We start from the raw sequence: 22010 nt of genomic DNA, 5'->3' as shown, positions 1-22010 counted from the left end.
GGAAAGCTCATCTGAAGACACACAACAGATAGACAATGACACTAATGTAACGTGCCTGACATGTCTTTACCCCATGGCACATAGCCTGTAGTGTTGTAACTGACTGTCAAAGAAACTGCAGCTTAAGCAGAAGGAATAGCTCCAGTGTGTCCCTAGAGATCATGGGAGACAATGAGAGTGTTTTACTGTGCGTTTTTGTTGTGACTGATAGCAACCAAGAAAATAGAAGCTTCTTTTGAATTTTTGAGGCACTGTAATGGTAAAGCCACATGCAGTGGCGGAACTACCGCCGTAGCAGCAGTAGCCGTTGCTATGGGGCCCGGCTCTTCAAAGGGCCCGGCTAGCAGGTCAGCCTGGGTGATGTTCCCTGCTTAGCCGTTCAGGACGTTTGTCTTGAAACCAGCTAACCAGGGGAGAATAGTTTGCGCACAGAAGCCGGCCCACAGCCACCCACACAGGGCCCGACATCACTGACACCTGCACAGAGCTTAGAGAGAGGGAGATAACCATCCGCGCTCCCCCTCCCTCTCTCCCCCCGGTCACTGTGCGGCAGTGCTGATTGGAGGAGAGACTCCTCTTGTCCTGCAGCAGCAGCTTCTGCTATCTGACTGCACAGAGGATCCTCTGGCCGGAGGGATGACTTCTGACCCTTTCCTGCTGGACATCAGACTGAAAACTCCTTGTGTAAGTAAACTCTGTCACTGATAAGGGGGGGAGGGGGCATGGTGGCTGCTGCCTTACATACAACTTTTGTCAGAAGCATAAGTGTGGGGGTTTACTTGTACAGGAGTTGTGAGGCACAGACTGCATAGAGAAACCACACTGGGAGTTGTAGTCCCACACATATATACAAAGCCTCCATGTGACTGCAGCTCCTGCAGAACTGAAAAGCTCACCCCTATGCATAATACCAGTCATGTATATGAATTTGAATTGTCCCATTTTACTTATTTTTTGTAAATAAGAGGGGGGGGGATCAAAACAGTAAAAGATAAATAATCTTTTTTGTGATCACCACATGTGGAAACCTCCAATGTATGGAAATAGATCCGTATGGATCCTGTGTGATCATCGTACTCAGGACCAGAATTATTATATTTTTTTGATGGCCATATCAAATCCTATAAAATAAGAAGAGACTAATCATTTTCATCTACCCCAAAATGGTACTATGCCGGTGTTATCCAGTCACAGTATGGGGGTATCAGGTCTGGTATAGTATGGTAGTGTTATCCAGTCACAGTATGGCGGTATCAGGTCTGGTATGGCAGTGTTATCCAATCACAGTGTGGCAGTATCAGGTCTGGTATGGTAGTGTTATCCAGTCACAGTATGGCGGTATCAGGTCTGGTATGGTAGTGTTATCCAATCACAGTGTGGCAGTATCAGGTCTGGTATGGTAGTGTTATCCAGTCACAGTATGGCGGTATCAGGTCTGGTATGGCGGTGTTATCCAATCACAGTGTGGCAGTATCAGGTCTGGTATGGTAGTGTTATCCAGTCACAGTATGGCGGTATGAGGTCTGGTATGACGGTGTTATCCAATCACAGTGTGGCAGTATCAGGTCTGGTATGGCAGGGTTATCCAATCACAGTATGGCGGTATCAGGTCTGGTATGGCGGTGTTATCCAATCACAGTATGGCGGTATCAGGTCTGGTATGGTGGTGTTATATAGTCACAGTATGGTGGTATCAAGTCTGGTATAGCAGTGTTATTCAGTCACAGTATGGTGGTATCAGGTCTGGTGTGGTGGTGTTAAATGTGCATTGTCTGAAGCTATTACCTACCAATCCTGTGATGAGAATTGTCTCAGACAATATGCAGATCATGTAGACAAAAAAGATTCAGACAATGCATGTGGCAAAAATCATGCATCCATTTCTTCCCCAGAAGTCGTGTGCTGTTACCAGGATTATTGGCCATACCGCTATTGGGTACTTCATGGGGGTTTGGTTGGAGTTGCATATGGTGACGCAAATGTGGGAACATAGCCAAAGACTAATCAATTATCAATGTGATTGTTTGTAAAGTAGTAAATCATGATGATAATTGGTGAGTGAAAAGGGAACATCTTCAGGTTTAGTGCAGGAGCTATAAATACGGCCCTAGACATAGGTGTACATGTGCAGGTGCCCTCTGCTCTGCCGTACTTGCATGTACACTTGGGGGGAGGGGGGTCAGAGTCAGAGCTCCAGGCACCATTATAAAGGACTGACCGGGGGGTGTGGGGGGCCCCATTGGAAAGTTTGCTATGGGGCCCAGCTATTTCTAGTTACGCCCCTGGCCACATGGTTGTGTCATTACAGTGGCGCTAAGATTTCGGGTGCGTTCACAGGTACAGGAACCGCAGCAGATTTGATGGTGCAGATTTGAAGCTGTGTTCAGTTATTTAGATTAAATCTGCTGCGTATCTGCTGCAGATGATGATATTTATACTGCTAGGAATGACAGACTGGAAGTTACCATAAAGAAGGATAAGCTTCCCCTGTTTTACACGTGACAATAATACAGCATGCTAAAATTATCCTAGAGATGCCTAACCAATGGTGTTTATCTACAAATGAAGTAACTATTATTGTAGAGGTGACCCCAAGTGACCCTAGCTGCCGGAGTCGCAGTAAACCAGGGTGTGTGCAACAGAAAAGGAGGTATTTCTCTGAGAATAAGGCCTTATGCAAACATTCAGTATTAATTTTTAGTCCATAGATTCCTCCTGCTTTCGACCCATACAATCCACTAAAAATTACAGATTGGGCATATATATATATATCCATAAAAAATAGCAGATCCCATTGATTTCTATAAGTCTATGAGTCTAAACCAAGATTAGGACATAATTATTGGAGCTGGGGATAAGAATGGTGGGATTCTGCTCCATCCACCCCATTTGTGTGTACAGTTAATAAGGCTTATTAAGAGTAACCGGGGAAAGCGCTGTTATATGAGGGGTGAGGTTCTCAAGCAATGCTCCCAGTCTGTGGTAAAAAAGGAAGTGCTAAGATTTGTGAGAGTCACAACCAAGATGACAAACCAAAGTAACTAGCACCAGGGTCTTAAAAATAAGGACTGTGGGGGCATTTAATAAGTCCAGCATTTTTTTCACCAGATTTTAAAAAAGTCCCGCAGCCCTCTACATAAATCCTGTGCGCTCCAGTGTGCGCACGCAGTAAACCCGATGCCATCTCATGGCTGGTGTAGGTTTCTTTAACATTTTTCCTCTGGAAAAATGTTCAATTTGTCAGGGGCCACGTCACCGGTTCTGCCCCCTCTCCACCCCCTCCCTCTAGCGTGACTGGCATAGAGGGGCCCGATGCAAAAATTTTGTCTCAAAAGATACGTATGCAAAAAGATTTATCTGCTTCGGGCCCCTCTCGACCAAAAATGCCACTTTCATCGATTCAAACTCACTTTTACTCAGTTTCCAGGTGTCAATCAAGCAGGGAGGGAGGGGGAAGGGAGGAGACATTACAGCTTACAGCTATTCAGGAACAGGTATCACGTGTTTGCCTGACCTAACAGCTATCTAACAGTGTCAGCCGTTTGTAATGTTAATTGCAGCTGACATATTTCCTTTAATGTTATGGTTATTATGGAATAACTATCCTACAATACCATCTGAAGTGATAGTCTCACATTTTACATCTATTTTAGAGTGATGTGTTAAATACATTGGTCATGCATGGTGAGTTAGCAAATTAAACTTCATGAATCAACGGTCCAAAGCAGTAATGATGAACAACTTACCGTAAAGATACAATCAAATGGTCAACCATGTTCCTAGGAAATGAAAAATAGCTTAAGTGTGAAAAAGCTTCCCGAAGGATGATAATCTGGCCTTGATTTCCGATAATTCAAACAAATTCCAACCTGAAACAAAAAACAAACACATATGTAGTATATTAATATCAAAGAAATCAATGAAGAGCTCAGTTCTCCTTAGAATATGCTGAAATGGAATGAAGTGATCAACAATGGTACAAAGAGGATGGTAGATTTCCATCATTAACACAAACCAAACCAGAATAGTGTCATTACATAATCTAAAAATAAAGTTGCCATTTTAGATAATTGTATCGAATAGGATTCATGGTGTGGAGATTTGAACCAATATTGGCTATGTTCACATGTAGAATTTTGCTCATTAGTTTTACCCAAAAAGTGGGTCCAAAATACTGAAAGAAATGTGCAAATCTTCCAATTATGCCTTTTCTTTGCGTCCTTTTCACTCCCAGTTTGGGTTAAAAATACTGACTGAAATTCTACAAATAACCATAGGATCCGTTTAGATAGGCAGAGCACTAGGTTAAGATAGCTGCCCATCAGCCAACACATTTGAATCTCCATTGACATACCATGGAGATTTGTTAATGCACAACATATTGTAGTGTATACTGATTTACAGGTGGAAATGCAATTGCAAATTTTTTGTAGGGTATTTTTCTTTTGAGGCTATGTTCCCACACAGTATTTTTGGTCAGTATTTTTCAACCAAAACCAGAAGTGGATTGGAAACACAGAAAGGCTATGTTCACACACTGTGGAAATTTAGTGGACGGCCATCATTTACTAGCAAATAATTGTCATTATTTTTAAACAACAGCCGTTATTTTCCTGACAGATCAGGATGGGTTCACGCTACATTTTTGCAATCCATTTTTTTCATGCATTTTTGCTAAATATTTTTTTTTTGCAATTATTAAAGAAAAAAAAACAATCAAAACAGATCCGTTTTTTAACAGACACAAAAAACATGGTCGACCTCAGTTTTGTGTTCGTTAAAAAACAGATCCGTTTTGATCCAGTTTTTTTTATAATGGAAGTCAATGGAAAAATGGATCACACAAATGGATGCACACAAATGTATACATTTTTCCATCAGTTTTTTGCAAAAAGGGATGGAAAAAGCGGATGGAAAAAACGTAGTGTGAACCCAGCCTTACTCTTTGTCAGCTCATAATCCTGAAAAGGGGACAACCCTAAAACAGCGTCCCCATGCTGTCCCCAATAGCAATACAAGTTGCAGATAATCTTGGCAACATTGCACAGCTAATGGTAAAGAAATGCGGGCATGGTTTCAGGGGCATGCGTTCTTCTGCAATGTGGCCTAAGGGCTTTCCTCCGTATATGTTTTTCTTGTTTAAAAAAAAGTCTCTAGGCAGCCCATGTTATTATATAGCTGTACAGTGGCAATTATTAAAAGTATACAGGAAGTCTCCTCAAGGCATTGCACACCTCTAATGTACACAATTTGAATTTGAAGGGCTAATATTAGAGACCTTTAAACAGTAATGAATTTCGGGCACATTTCAACTGTCCCAGACTGCCTGCTGCATGTCCCACTAAGTCCCAGCCTGGTAGAGGGGACAGTCAGAGACAAGAAACACACCATGCCCTGTGTGCATGTATACTGTCTGCCCGTGTCTGCTCCCTGTCCCTAGCTGATGATCTGATTTGGGGTTCCCTTTCTATGAGATGAGGAGGCAAGGCATGATTGGATGTGCTCGTGAAGAGTGTGAAGATGGTTAGAAGAGTACACTGCACGCACAAGTAACATCTTTTTTCTTACCAAACACTAAAAGTTGGGAGGTATGCTAATACGGTCTATATGAGCCCATGTTAAAAATGTATCCGCCTGCCTGTAGTTATTGGTGAGCATACCATACCAGCATGTTATAGCTGGTGAGGCCCAGTCTAGGCAATTTAGAACATAGACAAAGATTTATATACTTATAAGCTCCTATGTGTCCTGCAGGAAGTGTTGTTTTATTTACATTCAGAAACACTGCTCTCTACTGCCACCTCTGTCCATGTCAGGAACTGTCCAGAGTACCAGCAAGTCCCCAGAGAAAACCTCTACTGCTCTGGACAGTTCCTGTCTCGGCCAGAAATGTCAGTAGAGAGCACTGTGTCTGAGTGTTAATAAAACAACACTTCCTGCAGGATATACAGCAGCTGATAAGTATGAGAAGACTCGAGATTTTTAAATTACAAATCTATATAACTTTCTGACACCGGTTGATTTGAAAGAAAACAATCTTTCGCTGGGCAACCCCTTTAACATTTTAGTCCAATGAAAATAAGGTCGAGGATTCACAGCTTCCATAACTTATTCAAAAGTGAATTTTCTACTTGTATTTGTTGCCTAAAGGGGTTATCCAGCAAATATCTTCTTCTTTCAGTTCATTTGGTTTAGGAAAGTTATATAGATTTGCAATTTACTTCTATTTAAAAATCTCAAGTCTTACCATACTTATTAGCTGCTGTATGTCCTGGCCGAGACAGGAACTGTCCAGAGAAGCAGCAAATTCCTATAGAAAACCTCTCCTGTGTCAGACTAAGAAGAACACTCCACTTCCTGCAGGACATACAGCAGCTGATAAGTATGGGAAGACTTAAGATTTTAAATAGAAGTAAATTGGAAATCTATATCACTTTCTAACACCAGTTGATTTAAAAGAAAAAGAGTTTTGCTGGACAACCCCTTTACAATTTTAGTACAGTACCTACAAAGCCCTTAAAAAAGCCAATACTATAACATCATATCCAACAATTCTAATCTTTATTGAGAATAAATAAAAGGCTCAACCAAATAGCCAACATTGTATGCACAGCTTTTTTTCTTCATCCACTGCAATGTGGTGAGGGAATAAGGCGCTAATAATATGTTATACCATGATGTTCAGCCATATCTAATGTCAAGCAGAAACGTAGTCTTAAGACTTGTATAAGCATATTCTTTGATAAAGAATAAAACAAGACAATACAGATATATTACATTCCAGTTGAAAAGAAGGGGGGGGGGGCACTGAGTTTCTTAAAGATAAAAATGGGCCCTTGGTCCTTTTTGATTTGGATAATGGGTTTTACATATGAAAACACTGTAACATCTATGGGGCTCTGGGCTGATGAAATGTCATTGGATTAATCATTCTGGTTAGGCATTGTGATGAGTGAAACTTTAGCCTTTTATCTATACACTGGGGCTCGCAGCAGTAAGCTTCTGTAATAAAAAAAAACTCTTTATTGACTAAAGAATGAGAGCATAGGGGCTTTCTTCTAGTTTATTTACTACTGGTGAATAGGTGGAAATGCTGGACATCTGGTCAAGAATCTATCATGTAAGTTTAGTAACTTAAGAGAAGGACATTATATACCAGCCGGCCACTTATACCAATGAAGGCAGCGTATTAAGGATTTAATGTACAAGTAGTGGACACCAGTACTTAAGTGCAAATAACATATCAAATATGGAGCAATACCATAGCAGCAAAGTATCTAAGTAAACTCATGACTACAGGGGAGCGCATACATCACATTGCCATTGCACAAAATACATGGAAAATATTGGGCACACACACAGCCCAACGCCCCAACACACGTTTTAGCATCAGCCTTTATTGAGGGGTTTGTAAATGGTATTTGGTTTTTTTATAGTTTTGTTATCAATAAAATATTTTCCATTTTTCTGTTTACATTTGAGTGTTTCAGTTTTCTCAGTTAGTGTCGTAGCTCTTTGCTAGAACCCTTTTTTACGCAATTGAGCCTTTAATACATATTCCCCTACACAGTGTGTTTATGTATTCTCCTTTTTAGAGAATCTCTGGCCATTATAATTTTGGTGTTTATTTAAATGTGCCTGGACATGTTCTGGTGTAAGCTAGGGGACCTTGCGTGCCCTTACAGGATTTTAATCCATGACAGCATAGTGTGTTACTAACAGTAGTCTTTGAGACTGTGTTCTTAGCTCTTTTCAGGTCATTGACCAGGTCCTTCCATGTAGTTGTGGGCTTATTCCTCACCTTTCTCAGAATCATCTTTAACCTACAAGGTAAGACCCATGTGTTTCTTCCATTTTTTAAATAATTGCACCAACAGTTGTTGCCTTCTCACCAAGCTGCCTATTGTCCTGTAGACCATCCCAGCCTTGTGCAGGTCTAAAATTTGGTCCCTGGTGTCCTTAGACAGCTCTTTGGTCTTGGCCATTGTGAAGTGGTGGAGAGTGATCCACTCTGTGTGGATAGGTATTTTATATACAGGGAATGAGTTTAAACAACTGCAATTAATACAGATAATGAGTGCCGAGAAGGGCTTTTCAAAGAAAAACAGGTCTGTGAGAACCAGAATTCTTATTGGTTGGTAGGCGAACAAATACTTTTCTAATGCAAAAAAAAATGCTAATTAATCATTTAAAATCATAAAATTCTGCTTATTGTACAGTTTGTACAGTATGATAGAAATACATGTCTTTTCACCTGTCATGATGTAGAGTTAATTTGACTTCTTTAAGGACTAATGCAATGATGTACTGTCCATTGTCAACTAAATGTAAACAATGTACAGGCGGAACATGTAAGCAACCTACCTCCTCCAAAATAGCGACTTAGTTTAGCTATCTTGTGGCCGTGCCATATAGTGCGTTTCCCACAATGTTCTCATATCTGCTTTTTATAATTTAATCAATAGTAGAAAAATAACATTAGAAAAGCCCCTCTGTGGAAAAGGCTTTCTACTTTCATCTACAGAGGGAAAAGTATGTACATTACGTCAGTGGCAACATTGGCCTCTATATTAGGAAAAGAGATTAAACCATTTTGGCATATTCTTCTTGCTATAATATTTGGCAACAATCATCTGATTTCTAGATTTAGCGGAAAAAAAAATTTCTTACTGTTCCATTACAACAACCATAAGAAAAAAAAACACAATATTGTGGATAACTGGCTCATGTCCATTTCTTCAGTGTACTAACAATGGTTCATTGGATGAATGGGGAAAACCAGAGCCCTTTTCTGAAGTTTATTTTTATCTTGGCAGCCAACAAGTCTTAGTTGTGTGCCAACAAAAAGGTTGCTGAGCATAACTGGACTTATCTTCACTATTCTATAGAGGATGGACAGCTGGGGAGCAGTAACAGATGAAGCCCCCTATTGTTCTTTCTCCAAAAGATGTATATTGTCATTTGAACTCTTAAAACATAATATTGTACATGGACCACCTGTTTCGAATTAAAAATTCTTTGTCGAGATTCTAATGGGATATACAGACAGTACAATTAGCGAGCAGAGCTATGCAGGGCTGTCTCCATGTTTATGTGAACCCTTGGGCAACAAAGTTACTATGGCATTCTTATCTAATCCAAGATCTACACTAGACAATACTGCATGGATGCCACTATAGACAGCAGGGTAAATTTGGTTTAGAGAATCTTGAACTGAAAATAATGTAATAAAATGTATTTATATTTTGGTTTTTCACATGATTTTTGCTGGCACATTTCTATATCTATACTACTCCATACAGCAGCCAATGGAACATGTAGTATTCAAGTAAATTAGATGGAACACCTATGTTAACTGTACATTAAAAGGGCTATGGCCCCATAGACCCCTGAATGGGCTGTATTACTTCTCTTTATTGCAAGTACCGAGCCCTCTTGGTATGATGTCCTATAAATTCTTTCTGCAATAAAAATAGTTGGTTGTCTAGCAATTCTCAATTAGGCTATGTTCCGACAACATGGTAAACATTGCAAGAATGGCCGTTGTTGTCAAACAAAGGCCAAAAATAATGATCATGAAGGGTAGATGGGGTACTACGATCATTAGTGGATGGTGGCTGTAACTACTGGGGTAGTAGGAAAGCTTTAAAGGGGTTGTCCAGCAAAAATCTTTTTCTTTCAAGTCAACTGGTGTCAGAAAGTTAAGTAGCTTTGTAATTTACTTCTATTAAAAATCTCAAGTCTTCCCATACTTATTAGCTGCTGTATGTCCTGCAGGAAATGTTTTCTTTTAAGTCTGACACAGTGCTCTCTGCTGACATCTCTGGCTGAGACAGGAACTGTCCAGAGCAGGAGAGGTTTTCTGTGGGGATTTCTAGAAAACCGAGACAGAGTTCCTGTCTTGGCCAGAGATGTCAGCAGAGAGCACAGAGTCAGACTGAAAATAAACCAACATTTCCTGCAGGACATACAGCAGCTGATAAGTATGGAAAGACTTGAGATTTTTAAATAGAAGTAAATTGCAAATCTATATAACTTTCCTAAACCAAATGAACTGAAAGAAGAAGATATTTGCTGGATAATAGAAGTAAACTACAAGTCTATATCAGTTGATTTGAAAGAAAAAGATTTTTGCAGAACAACCCCTTTAACCCCCAAGGTTGCTGATGTAAGTACTGTGGTAGTAGATATCTGTTGTATCTACAGGGGAATGTAAGGTCCGGTATGACCCAATGGCATTGCTAAGGGTAGAAAGGCAAAATAATGCCATGTGTGAATGTTTTAAAGGGGAAGTCAGAAAAATGGCAGGCGGGGGTGGGTGAGAAAAAAAACAACTCCCATCCCTTTGCCTCCGTTGTATTGCTCCAGGGTTCCGTTCATTGTCGCTGGCTGTCAACTTCTTCTATCTCCAAAAGCATGAGAGCAATACCAGATGCCCAGTTAAAGTGTAGCTTAATTTTGATGTAATTTCAAGAACCTATTTGAGAAGTGCATAAGCAGAAGGAACAGTGGCCGATATGATCGCTGTGTGCGGCAGCCTCTCCACCGCGAGCTGTGATTACTATCATCATTCGCTCTGCTAGTATTACTATGTGAGGCTGCCGCACACAGCCATCTGATAACTCCAAATATGTCTGTCCTGTCAAGGCAGGGTGCCGGGTAGTGCAAGCTCTATCAACATATGCTAGAATGCAGTAATGTGAGGCATCAGTACTGTGACTTATTCAGCCAAGCCAGAGCAGCGTACCTTTTCATTACAGTACAAATATGTATCCCTTTCTTTCTGCTGCCAATGTCCTTGCTGTAACAAGGAAAGTATTTATTAAGTAGCAGCAGCAGGTTGGTCAATCATTTCCATAATGTGCAAATTACATTGTATTCATGAAAACCACTATCCAACCCAAATGACAGGAAATAATGGTAAAATCTTATTTCTTTATTCTCAGCTAGGGAAAATTTCATTCATAGCTAAAATACATTTTTTATGGAGTTCCAGTAACCTGGGGCTAAGTAATACTCACTGCAAGAATATGCAGGGAAGTAACTACTGGTGTACAGCTCTGTTGATCCTAGGAGCTATGTACACACACCAAAGGAGATCAATTTTAGTTCAATTTTACCTTCCTACTGTATGTCCTATTGGAAGTGGTATATTCTTACCAGTCTGACACAGTGCTCTCTGCTGCCACTTCTGTCCATTTCAGGAACTGTCCAGAGCAGCAGTCAATCCCCATGGAAAACCTCTCCTGTTCTGCTTTGCACTGTTCCTGTCATGGACAGAGGTGGCAGCAAAGAGCACCATGTTAGACTGGAAAGAATACACCACTTTCTGCGGACATACAGCAGCTGATAAGTACTGGAAGACTTGAGATTTTTTTAAGGGCCCTTTTACACAGGGCTAATTATGTTGTTACAAATGCTCATTCGGCTGAATCTGCCCATGTAAAAGTGTTATCGATCAGCCGAGGAGCAGGAAAATGCCCACTCCTCAGCTGACCGCTCCCCAACTGATTGCCGCGGGCTGCCAAAGATCGTTCAACCTAAAAGAAACTTATCTTTCTGACACCAGTTGATTTCAAAACAATTTTTTCCTCTTGTGTACCCCTTTAAAAACACCTCTCCTTATTTAGGCCGTTAACAAAAGGTTAAAGGTGTCAGTTATACCCCCCTTCCTTCCTCCAGACTATCCAGAATTATGGAGCAGGGTTTTTTATTGAATTCAATAAAAAAATAAATGCAGATATATTGGTGTTTTCACAACCATAAAATCACAAATAAAGGGGTTTTAGTCAATCTGGCTTGATATGAAGTTCCAGTAAATAAGTTTCTTAGTCATTTTATACTCAGAAATTCATTGTTGTCCAACATTTAATAAGCAGTGGTCTAAAATGTTAGGGTCACTGTTTGCCAACAACCACCGCTGCCAATGGGCGACATAGCGAGACATTTTTGATCCTATTAAGTTTTAAAAATGTTTCACATGAAGTACTAAATGTACTTTAACTTGTTTAACCTTTTTCCACCAGTTATTTTGTTTTTATCACTTCCATTTTTTTACTCCTTTATTTTGCAGTACAGTTGTTATATGAGGACAAAGACAAGTTTGTCTTTTTACTGGTGCCCTTCATTTCCCCGTATAATGGATTGCACTATATATTTGTGGATTGACATATACAGAAGCAAAAATTTTGTTTATCGTATACTTAAAATGACATGTTAATATTAACTAAACCAAATGTATAGAATTTTTGTATAGTAACTCCTACACATGTACATCATGGGTTTAGTAGAAAAGTATGGTGATGGCTCAATAGCTGAGCACACTCCATACACAGCAGGTGCTAGCTACTATGCAAAGCTGCCATTTGCTGTCAATGACCAGCATCAAGATCAGTCTTGCCAGCAATTCAAATATCTACCTGCCATGATTGTTAGAGTCAGTTACTTTACAGATGCAGCTCTGGTCAAAGTGCAAACAGCCCCGCTGCTATCACAGAGAGTCAATCAGCTGTAATGGCAGCTAATAGCAGTACCTTAAATTGTTAATAGCAATACCTTAAATTGTATAAGCATACTGGGGGATGTGAAAAAAAATGCACTTTGGCATTCAGCATTTATTAATTTTTTTTTTATTTACAGGATTCCCCGTGCAAGCTGCACAGAAGAGCTGATGAACGCCCGTTCCTTTGTCAGCTGATTTTTAGCATTTTTACATTGACCAATGAACATAAGTTGATATGAATGCTTATTCAGCCAATAATCAGCAAATAAGATTTTGCCTCTGACAGTTCTGATAAATCTGCCCCGGTGTAAACTGCAGTGATTTTTATACCCAGGTAGCACTGGGTACTTTTTGTAGTATTTTGTCGTGGCCTGTTTGTGTCTGTCGATGCACAGCCTTATAGCAACCTATGGTATTCAGATGCAATAGCTACAGGGCATTCATCTCTGCAAGTGCCTTTTGTCCATATAAAGCGATACACACTCAGAGAACATTTAATGCTCTTTTATGTGAGCTATGCTTATACTAAAAAAGATCCCTTATAACATATGTCAAAGATATCACAGTCTGTCTGGTCTTTGGGAGTTTATTTAAACATGAAATGTAAGATACGGTGTCTATCTTTTGGTCTGAATCTTAATTTATGAGCGTGCTAATTTGGTGCTTGCTTGTACCTAGAGTGCTACCTGCTGGTTGTATATGAGTGAAATATTTAGCTAAATCCACTCAGTGACTGTCCTGCACTACAATCTACCGTATAGATGGTGACATTTTCTGATACTCTGCTCTATAGAGGGTATGTGGATTACACATACCCCACACACAGGCGAGTGGGGTATGCTAACAGATGATCAAACAGCCCTTAAGAATGAAAGATCTGGAGTGCAGTAAAGGTGATTATTCCTGAACTAAAATGTGATTTAAAGTAAGAAACAGATTTAAGTTTCTGGTCATGAGTGGGAGTCAGCATGAAACTTGCAGATGTGATCAGAAGTGCATAGGAAAGTATTTTTTCTTGGCACTAAACAATGTAATGCAATTTTATATAATGTTCATTATTTAAAGGTGCAACATAGAACGCTTAATATAGGGAAGAAGGGAACACAATAATGTCTCTGAAATGATAAGCATTATATTCCATCACAAAGCAGTTATGACTTTGATTCCGTTGGGTAAAGTATATGCACTGAAAATTCTGATCAGCAAAAGTCACATTGTTGTGCTAAGGATACTGCAGAATCTGGAGCTGCCATAAACCCTCAATGGAAAATGATGTCTAAATCCAGAGGCGGACGCAGACAGCAGAACTGTATGCAGAGGCGTATTTATAACAAGACACCAGAGGGCAGGTGCCTACAGTGGCAGGAAGGAGGGGGCAGAACTTTACAGAGAAATAATTGGTTTTATATTCATCATCACGTGTAAGCTCATGTGCTGCTGCTGCTGCTGCTGCTGGAGAATTGTTTGAGAGTCCGGCAGCAGAAAAGGGTGGGTGAGAGGAGTGAGCACTGTATACAACTGGAAGACAGGAGGATGACTGTGTGGGACCATTGGACAGCTGCTATAAGCCATTGAGAGACTAGTCTTCCCAAGTGGCATCAGGCACTTAAGCTGACAGTAGTAATACTATTTCTCAGCACAGTTAAAGGGGTTATCCCAGGATTAAACATTATCCTCTATCCATAAAAAAGGTGGTAACTAGCTGGGGGTATGAGTGCTGTGACCCCAACAACCGCAAGAACTAAGGTCCCTTGTCCCCTAAATAAGTAATGCAGCAGTGTGCATGCTGTCACTGGCTTTGATCGGATATGTACAGAAGTTTTATAGTGAATCTTATTTCCCTGCAATAAGATCTGATTCAATGTATTTTAATGTACAAGTGATTAAGCTAATGTAGCCCATAATAATAACACAATAATTTGTATTGTAAAGTGTTAGAACTATGAATCCAAGACACTCTTCCTGACATGTTTATCTGGGTTGCTGGAGCTTTATGAATATACGTTATATTATAAGACTATACACACACATCCATTTCAACTACATAAAAGAATTTAGGGAAAAAAGGATGCTTTCATGCTTATTGGTTTTCTGTTTCTTTCAATATTGTTACATTTCAACATGTGACTTTCATATACAAAATATAGATATCTACATTTTTAGCAAAAACAATAGCATAAAATCCTGCACTCGTGGCTTCCCTATGTATGATATGCTTTTGTATGACTTTTTAGAAAACAAATAAATACTTTGTAAATACTATGTTCAACAATCTAAACGAAGTTCAGCAATGCACTAAAAAAAATATTATGTAAGTTGTAAAAGAAGTGTGACTGTATGTACAAGCAGGAACTTAGCATAAACACAAATTTACCAGTAGAACTCCCAATATACTCCATCAGAAGTTGCAGCATGCTGAAGGTTGTAGTTTCATCATTTCGACAGCTGGAAGACCTCAGGTTACACACCACACAATGTAACCTAATCCCAACAAATGTCTGGAGTACAATGCCATGCTAAACTAAAATACCAAGTGTAAAACCTAGCATTAAAGAAGAATTTTTCACATCACTATTTGTCAAAGTTTTTCTGTAAAATACAAAAAAAGCTTAAAGGGATGTGTCATCACAAAATTACTTATTTTGTAAATAATGTTTTTATCTTAAATATATTAACTAAGAAATTCTGTGACATTTTTTCCATTTTTCTATCTATGTTAATAAATAATCCTTAAATCTTGCAGTTTTCACTCTCACCACTGGGCTAAAACTAAGCTGAGACTTCCTGTTGTGTATGTGGTGACAAGGGGAGCCTGCTGTAATGTGTACAGCATTACAGGGACATGTGACACCAGTAGACAGAAAATACATTAGCAGCTCCCCATGAAATGACCTGTTCAGAGGCCACATAGTACACTCAGTAATAACACATAGTTCACATTCATCTCAAGGAGACAGAGTCTGTCTTTTGTTGTCTATGTCCATGATTCTTGCTGTAAAGCATGTTACTAAATGCTGGAAAAAAAACAGCTCAGGCAATATGGCAGCCCCCATAGCAATGTAAAAAAGTGAAATACAATACATTACAGCCAAATAGAAACAGATTAGAATAAAAGAACATTTTGGTGACACATGCCCTCAAAGAATGATTTACACATTGCATTTTCCAAATGAAATGTTATGAAACATGCATTGGGGGAAATTTATCAAGAGTAGCATACAAATCATTAATTAGTTACAGAAGCTGGGGCCCTGCCCAAAAATTTAAGCCTTTTCACCAGCCTGTTCAGCCCACATTACCATTTCCCTATTACATATGTCTGTATTGGGATATTAAGGGAGAAGGAGAAGTGTTTACAACATGCTGTCTCGTGATAAATAATGCCCCAGAAAGAGCAGACAGTGAATAAACATTGATTGTGCAGTAGTTTGCTGTCAAATGAAATGTTCTGCAACAGCTTTAGGTGGAGAGTTGGCAGAAGTGCTGTGGGAGGGGAGTAGACAGGGTGGGAGGACTGTGATGGAGAGCTGACGAAAAGCAATGCATTCTGGAGATTTTAGTATGGAGGAACTGCTCAACCAGGAAGTACAGAACTAAGACCCCACAAACAACTTGATTTGTGGTGTTTTCAGAATTGGGGCAGGCAGGTAAGAAATTCTATATGCTTATGAGTTTTTTTTGGTTTTTTTTTAACGACACTCCATGCCATTTTCATGCCTCCCCTGCATCTGTTCCCTTATGATACTTAAAAAAAATAAGTAAGAAGGGAAGACTCTGTGAGCGACTCAATTTATTTCTTTATTGCTGAAATATTGTTTACATCTGCTGACAACAACCCTGCATCTGTATACTGTACATGCTGGGATTAGAGAACTGGTCCACTAAACCTAGAGTAGTGTCATCTATGTCTATATTTATATGTTATCCTGTGTATATGCCACAATGTTTTAGATATAAAACACCCCTTTAATGGTACATTAAAATAAATAGAAATAATAATTCACCTATGGTAAACCCCCAAAGAATTAGTGCAGGGGTTGGGACCCTTAGCTCCCATAGGAGTTGTAGTGGGAGTTGTAGTTTTGCAACAGCTGGAGAACCAAGGTTCCCTACCCCTGGATTAGAGATTATTGATTAGTAGTAGTGGTTGGAATTAAATGAAAACTATACATTTGCACATATAGTAATACTTTCGTGATTGATAGAGATGAGCGAACCGGGTTTGGGTTTGAGTCGATCCGAACTCGAACGATCGTCATTTGATTAGCTGTGGCTGCTGACCTTGGATAAAGCTCTAAGGTTGGCTGGAAAACATGGATACAGCCAATGACTATATCCATGTTTTCCACATAGCCTTAGGGCTTTATCCAAGTTCAGCAGCCACCGATAATTAAATGCCGAAAGTTCGGGTTCGGATCGACTCGAGCATGCTCCAGGTTCGCTCATCTCTAGTGATTGAACATTTCTGTATTTGAACCACATGTACCCCTATAGTTTTGTTTGGTACAACATTGTTTGATATCTGAACAAAATCAGGAGGGATAACTGTCAGCTAAAAAACTAAAGTGTTAAGGCACCAAGGTTACAGGAGCAGGCATTCCCATCATAATGATGGGAATCCCTGCTCTAAACTGGTAGGCAGCAGCCAGTAGTATGAAGGAGGGTGCACTTGGGGGATGCTGTTTGTGTATTGGTGGTGACCAGAGCTCTGTGAACAGTCACGTCCTCCCTCAAAGGTGGCAAGCATGTCTCCAATGGCACTGAGCGCGACGGCCACCTGGAGAAGGAGGAATTCACTGTGTATGAGATCGGAGTCACCATAAATGCCTAGCAGGGGGGTTTCTCTCCGGCTTTCACCCACCGGTTATGACAGGAATCTCTGCTTCTTTATAGTAAGTAGTGGTGCACAATGCACCTCTAGTTACTGCTTGTCCAGAGGAGGTAAGTGGTGATGCTATTGCATCACCTCTTTACTGCTTACACTCTGTGGGCCAGGCACTCTGCACCTGACCCACAGAGTGTAAAAAACAATTAAACACATTTACATAGTTCGCTACAGCTTGGTTCTCGTACTGCTCAGTTCTAGAACAGCCTATTGTGTTCGAGAACAGAGGTATTACTGTGCTGAGAAAGTGAAAACTATTGTGGACACAGAAACTAGACATTTCTCCACATTACTCCACAGACTCAAAGAATTGAAGGAAACTGGTACTCACAAACATCCTAAACAAACTCCTGCAAAGATTATCGGCCCATGTAAAATTGGCAGTGATCAAGTGAGGAGCAGGAAAACACAGGATCCTTGGCTGATCACATCTTTACAGCTCACTTTAAAATTTTTGTTATCATTATCCTTAGCATCACATAAAAGAATTCAAGGAAAGGTGACACCTGTGTACAACAGCTGATGCTTAGGCTGCATTCATACCTTCACTGTTTTTCCTGGTCCATTAATGTAGTCTGCTAGTTACCTCTGTGCAAAAAAAGTCTGTGTTTACATTCGTTTTGCTTCCATTTTGCATCCGTGTTCGTGTTTTTCACGGATCTGTTTAAAGCTTTTCAAATTACATTGATTAAATCAGATCCATGTTTTTCATGGATGAACACGGAAACGCAGATCTCATTGATTTAAGTGGGGAATCCGTGCCGTGCTTACATTCCAAGTTATGACATTCCTATTTTTAAACCGAACAAATTGGAGATCCGTGAAAACACTGAACATGTGAATAGCCAAATACAAAGTAATGGGCTATAAATTTGTCCACACACCGACAACTTCACGGAACGTGTGAATGCAGCCTTAGAGCTCTGCATGGATCATGTCCAGAAATCTCTTACATACAAGTGAATAGAATCTGCTCCAGACTATTGTATCTATGATATGGGGCTTGCTGCAAAGCATGTCTCTAAATGATGTTAAAACAGCTAAAGGTCCCCTTACACTTTAGACCTTTGACAGCCGTACCTGCCACTTGCGGTGGGTTTGGTCTTCAATATAAGGTTATGGGGCTATCTAGAACGACCACTGACATTATCTGATGGGGGACCCCTTTGTTATGAGAGATATAAAAAGAAGGGAGAGCACTCTCACTGCAGCTTACCCTTTCCCATAGAGAAAACTGGAATGCTCGGCAGTGCTGAAAATGTCTGTGTATGCGGAGGACAGGTGGCAGTTGGGAGAGGTAACTGACTGGCAAACGGTCATTCGGCCGTCAGTTAATGAAAGTGTATGGTAGAAGGGCTGCCACCATAATAATGTACTAACAACTAAATAAAATGACAATTAGAAAAGAGAAACCTGTTTCAGTATCTGGCTTTAATCAGTACAAGAAAAATCTGTGATACATTAACTTTAATGCTTTATAGAATGTTCCTATTACAAGGTGGTTCAGATTGACAAATAACTGCCCCCATGTATTTCTATCAGCTACAGTAAGTCTTGCACTGATGATGTTGCTGTACAAGTTAATCTTCTGTACTTATCATATATGCTCTTTTTGATGTACAGTATTCTGTATAATACGTTTTTTCTATGGAAAGCTCAATAAAATCAAATAAAAAATGGAATAAAAAAAATGCTAATCACCCCTCTAATCACTGCATGCAGCAAAAGGATTCTTATTTCCTGGGTCCCCAAACAAATCTGTAGCAGGTTCCGATCTACATAGAACCTTTTATAATATGTGTCATATATAGGGCAGAGTGGTCTTGGGGCCCCCTCAGGCTTCATGGCCATGGTGCAACTACTACCTCAATACCCCTAACGTTATACTGTACCTTGTTATAGGCAAGGAATTCATAAAATGTAAGGCATAAGTAAAGAAGGGCTTCACAGAATAAGTGGGTGTTAAACATGCAAGACATTGGTAAATCAGTATATGTAAATAATAAAACCTTACGTAACTAACACATAAGATTTTACAGATTACTGCACGCTGTTTTGAACAAATATTTAAGCAAGTAACTACAAATCACCACCAAATGCCAACAAAGCTAATCGTTTTAGAACTGACTGAGTACAGACAGGCAGAGAATTACTGTCCATCAAACAGGGGAAGAGCAGACGGGAAAAATGTGACTTCTCATCATCCTGACAATGAAAGCTGCATATCAGTATTCTCAAGACATCTGTACTCTTAAAAAGCATGGTTGAAGGCTTTCAGCACTTTTGTTGTGCACCTATCTGTATTAATCTGTACTAAAAGTATAAAAGCATAAATTACGAGAACAAATAGAGATTAAAAGAAAGAACATAAAAGCATTGCTTCTTCAACAGATTATAATAGTCACAAATATTTATTTGCAATAATTTTGATCAGTATTTTGATCAGTGTTTTTAACCAAAACCAAAACCATGGTTGAAAACCCAGAAACTGTGCAAATGTTTACATTTTTCTCTGTAAATTCCACTCCTGATTTTGGCTACAAATACCGATGGCAATACTGGCCAAAATACTGTGTGTGAACATAGTCTAAAACCTAATATTGTGTAGCCGCCCAATTGTACCCCCACAATTGAATCTGGAATCTGATTGGTTGCTAGGGGCAACTGAGCCAGTTTCACTTTACACCAGTTTGATAAATCTCCCCCCATGTCTCTGAAGTACAGTATGTCAAGTGAAAAGATGCTACTGTGGCATAAGCTAGGCACAACATATTGGGCACTGAAACAAAATATCTGTGGAAAAATTGCAATGTTTACTGTGCAACATCCAATACATTTCTGGCAGCATATACATCCATAGGTGAATGAGAGGTGTTATTTCCGAAATAGCGAAATGTACACCAAAATGCTAAATGTACTCTGGAAATGCATAGAACTAATCTTAGTGTGCCTTTTCTTAGATTATTGGAAAAAAAACTTTTCATTTGGGTGGCCAAATGCTAAAAAATTTGTTTAAACACCTGTGGGGTTTAAATGGTCACTACATAAATAGTTTCCAAAATGGGGTCCATTTTAAACTGTACTGGTACCCCAAGGGCTTTGCAACATGGCACCTTAAAACTACTCCCAGCAAAACCTAAACTAAAAAGCCAAATGGAACTCCTTCTCTTGTGCGCCCTGTCCTGTATCCAAAAAGTACTTTACAACCACATATCATAATGGCCTAATCTCGTAAAAGCAAAATTTGCCCAAGGACCTGTACCATTAGGTGTCAAGTCACAGTGATGGAGGATGAAACCAATTGAGACACAATAACAGTATTTGTAGAGTTCAATAAATGCCAAGGTCACACAATACAAATGAGCTAACCTATATGGCATTACTTTGACAGGTTGGCACAACTGGTATGTTTTCCATCTCCTTCCTTTCCTTTTAGGTATCTATTTCATAAGTAAGATCCTGATAATCCTGCATACAAGATTATTTCTGTACTGTACATAACAAGAGACAACTTTGTAGGTAGCCTACAGGCACATTTTTTCTGTACAGATTCCCTCCCCCAAATGAATCTCGATGGAATCTAGGGCCTGTGGTGCCTTTCTGGTCCATCTAATCCTACTAAGAATTTGGCAAGAATATACAACTTTTCTATAGTATTTCTCAGTGGCATGTTCCCCTGCAGGAGAGATTAATATTTTTAACATAAGGCTCTGGAAATTGTGCGAAGTTCTTTAATCCCATTGTCAAAAATTACATTCTTGAACATAGTTACTAATTTCATCTTAATGATCATAACATTTTTGTATAAGAATAAACAGTAGAGATAGCGCCAAGGCCACAGGAGGTATGTGAATCTGGCTGAGGCGAGGAATGAACCCATAACATTACAGGCTGAGGTATAATAATCTGACATGAAAACCAGGGCTCACTGTGTTCTCTCTACTGGTTTAATGTGTTCACCTTTGAACTGGTTGGAACAGATTTGCTTTGGCTACAGAGTGAGAAAACATTCTATTCAACATATCTTTCATTTTTTTAACTGTAGCTGGAAGATGAAATATAAAAAGTTTATCTTACACATTTGAAGTAAATCTGCAATGTAGCAAAACAGTATCCTTCCAACATAAGGACCTTTCTGTGCAGCTGTTTGGGAAATGAAACTCAACATTTGGTTAATGTTGGCTCAAAAATATAAAATATTGCATCCATTATATTTCAGTCTGTCCTTACAGTCACTTTAGTTTGATAACTGGGAACCAATAGAAATCTGCTGTTGTCATTCTTCTTTCTATTTAGTATTTTGAGGAGATATTCCCACCTGTAAAGGGAGGGTGACTGGACCCTCACTGATCATGAGAATGGAGGAGAAATGTGGCGTGGCTAGCAGAAGCAAGATGGAGTAGCTGCACCTGCCTCTGCTCCTCCAGGCCCTCACCAGTCTGATGATAGACCATGCTTACCCCCTAGCCTAGCCCCACCTAGGTTGTCTGGACTCCTGGATGGAGGCTCGTGGGCCTGTGACGCAGGTGGAATGGCCCGCTGGAAAGTGGAGAAGCCGCTGGGAGACGATGGAGCGCAGAGTGGGGAGAGTGAAATGGGGCTGGAGTGCTGGTGCGGCCTGCC

The 22010-nt window shown here is 39.8% G+C and overlaps 1 protein-coding gene across 3 annotated transcripts in view; it reads right to left on the bottom strand.

The window, feature by feature from the left end:
* Positions 1-22010, bottom strand: part of THSD4 (thrombospondin type 1 domain containing 4) — a 527908-nt gene that overhangs the window by 485011 nt on the left and 20887 nt on the right. Inside the window, exons 1-2 of one of the 3 annotated variants that reach the window (XM_069982070.1) lie at positions 18468-18652; positions 3747-3869 (exon numbers count right to left, since the gene is read on the bottom strand). In XM_069982070.1, the coding sequence (XP_069838171.1) occupies positions 3747-3775 (29 nt within the window). In that variant the 5' untranslated portion in view covers positions 3776-3869; positions 18468-18652. Of the gene's footprint in view, positions 1-3746; positions 3870-17930; positions 18021-18467; positions 18653-22010 lie in introns of those variants that run through there. The other 2 variants (XM_069982063.1, XM_069982054.1) reach the window with 2 other exon arrangements.

Source organism: Dendropsophus ebraccatus, chromosome 1 (assembly GCF_027789765.1).
Source record: "Dendropsophus ebraccatus isolate aDenEbr1 chromosome 1, aDenEbr1.pat, whole genome shotgun sequence".
NCBI lineage: Eukaryota > Metazoa > Chordata > Amphibia > Anura > Hylidae > Dendropsophus > Dendropsophus ebraccatus.
Note: the sequence above shows the minus strand (reverse complement) of the source record. Positions and strands in the feature narration are given on the sequence as shown.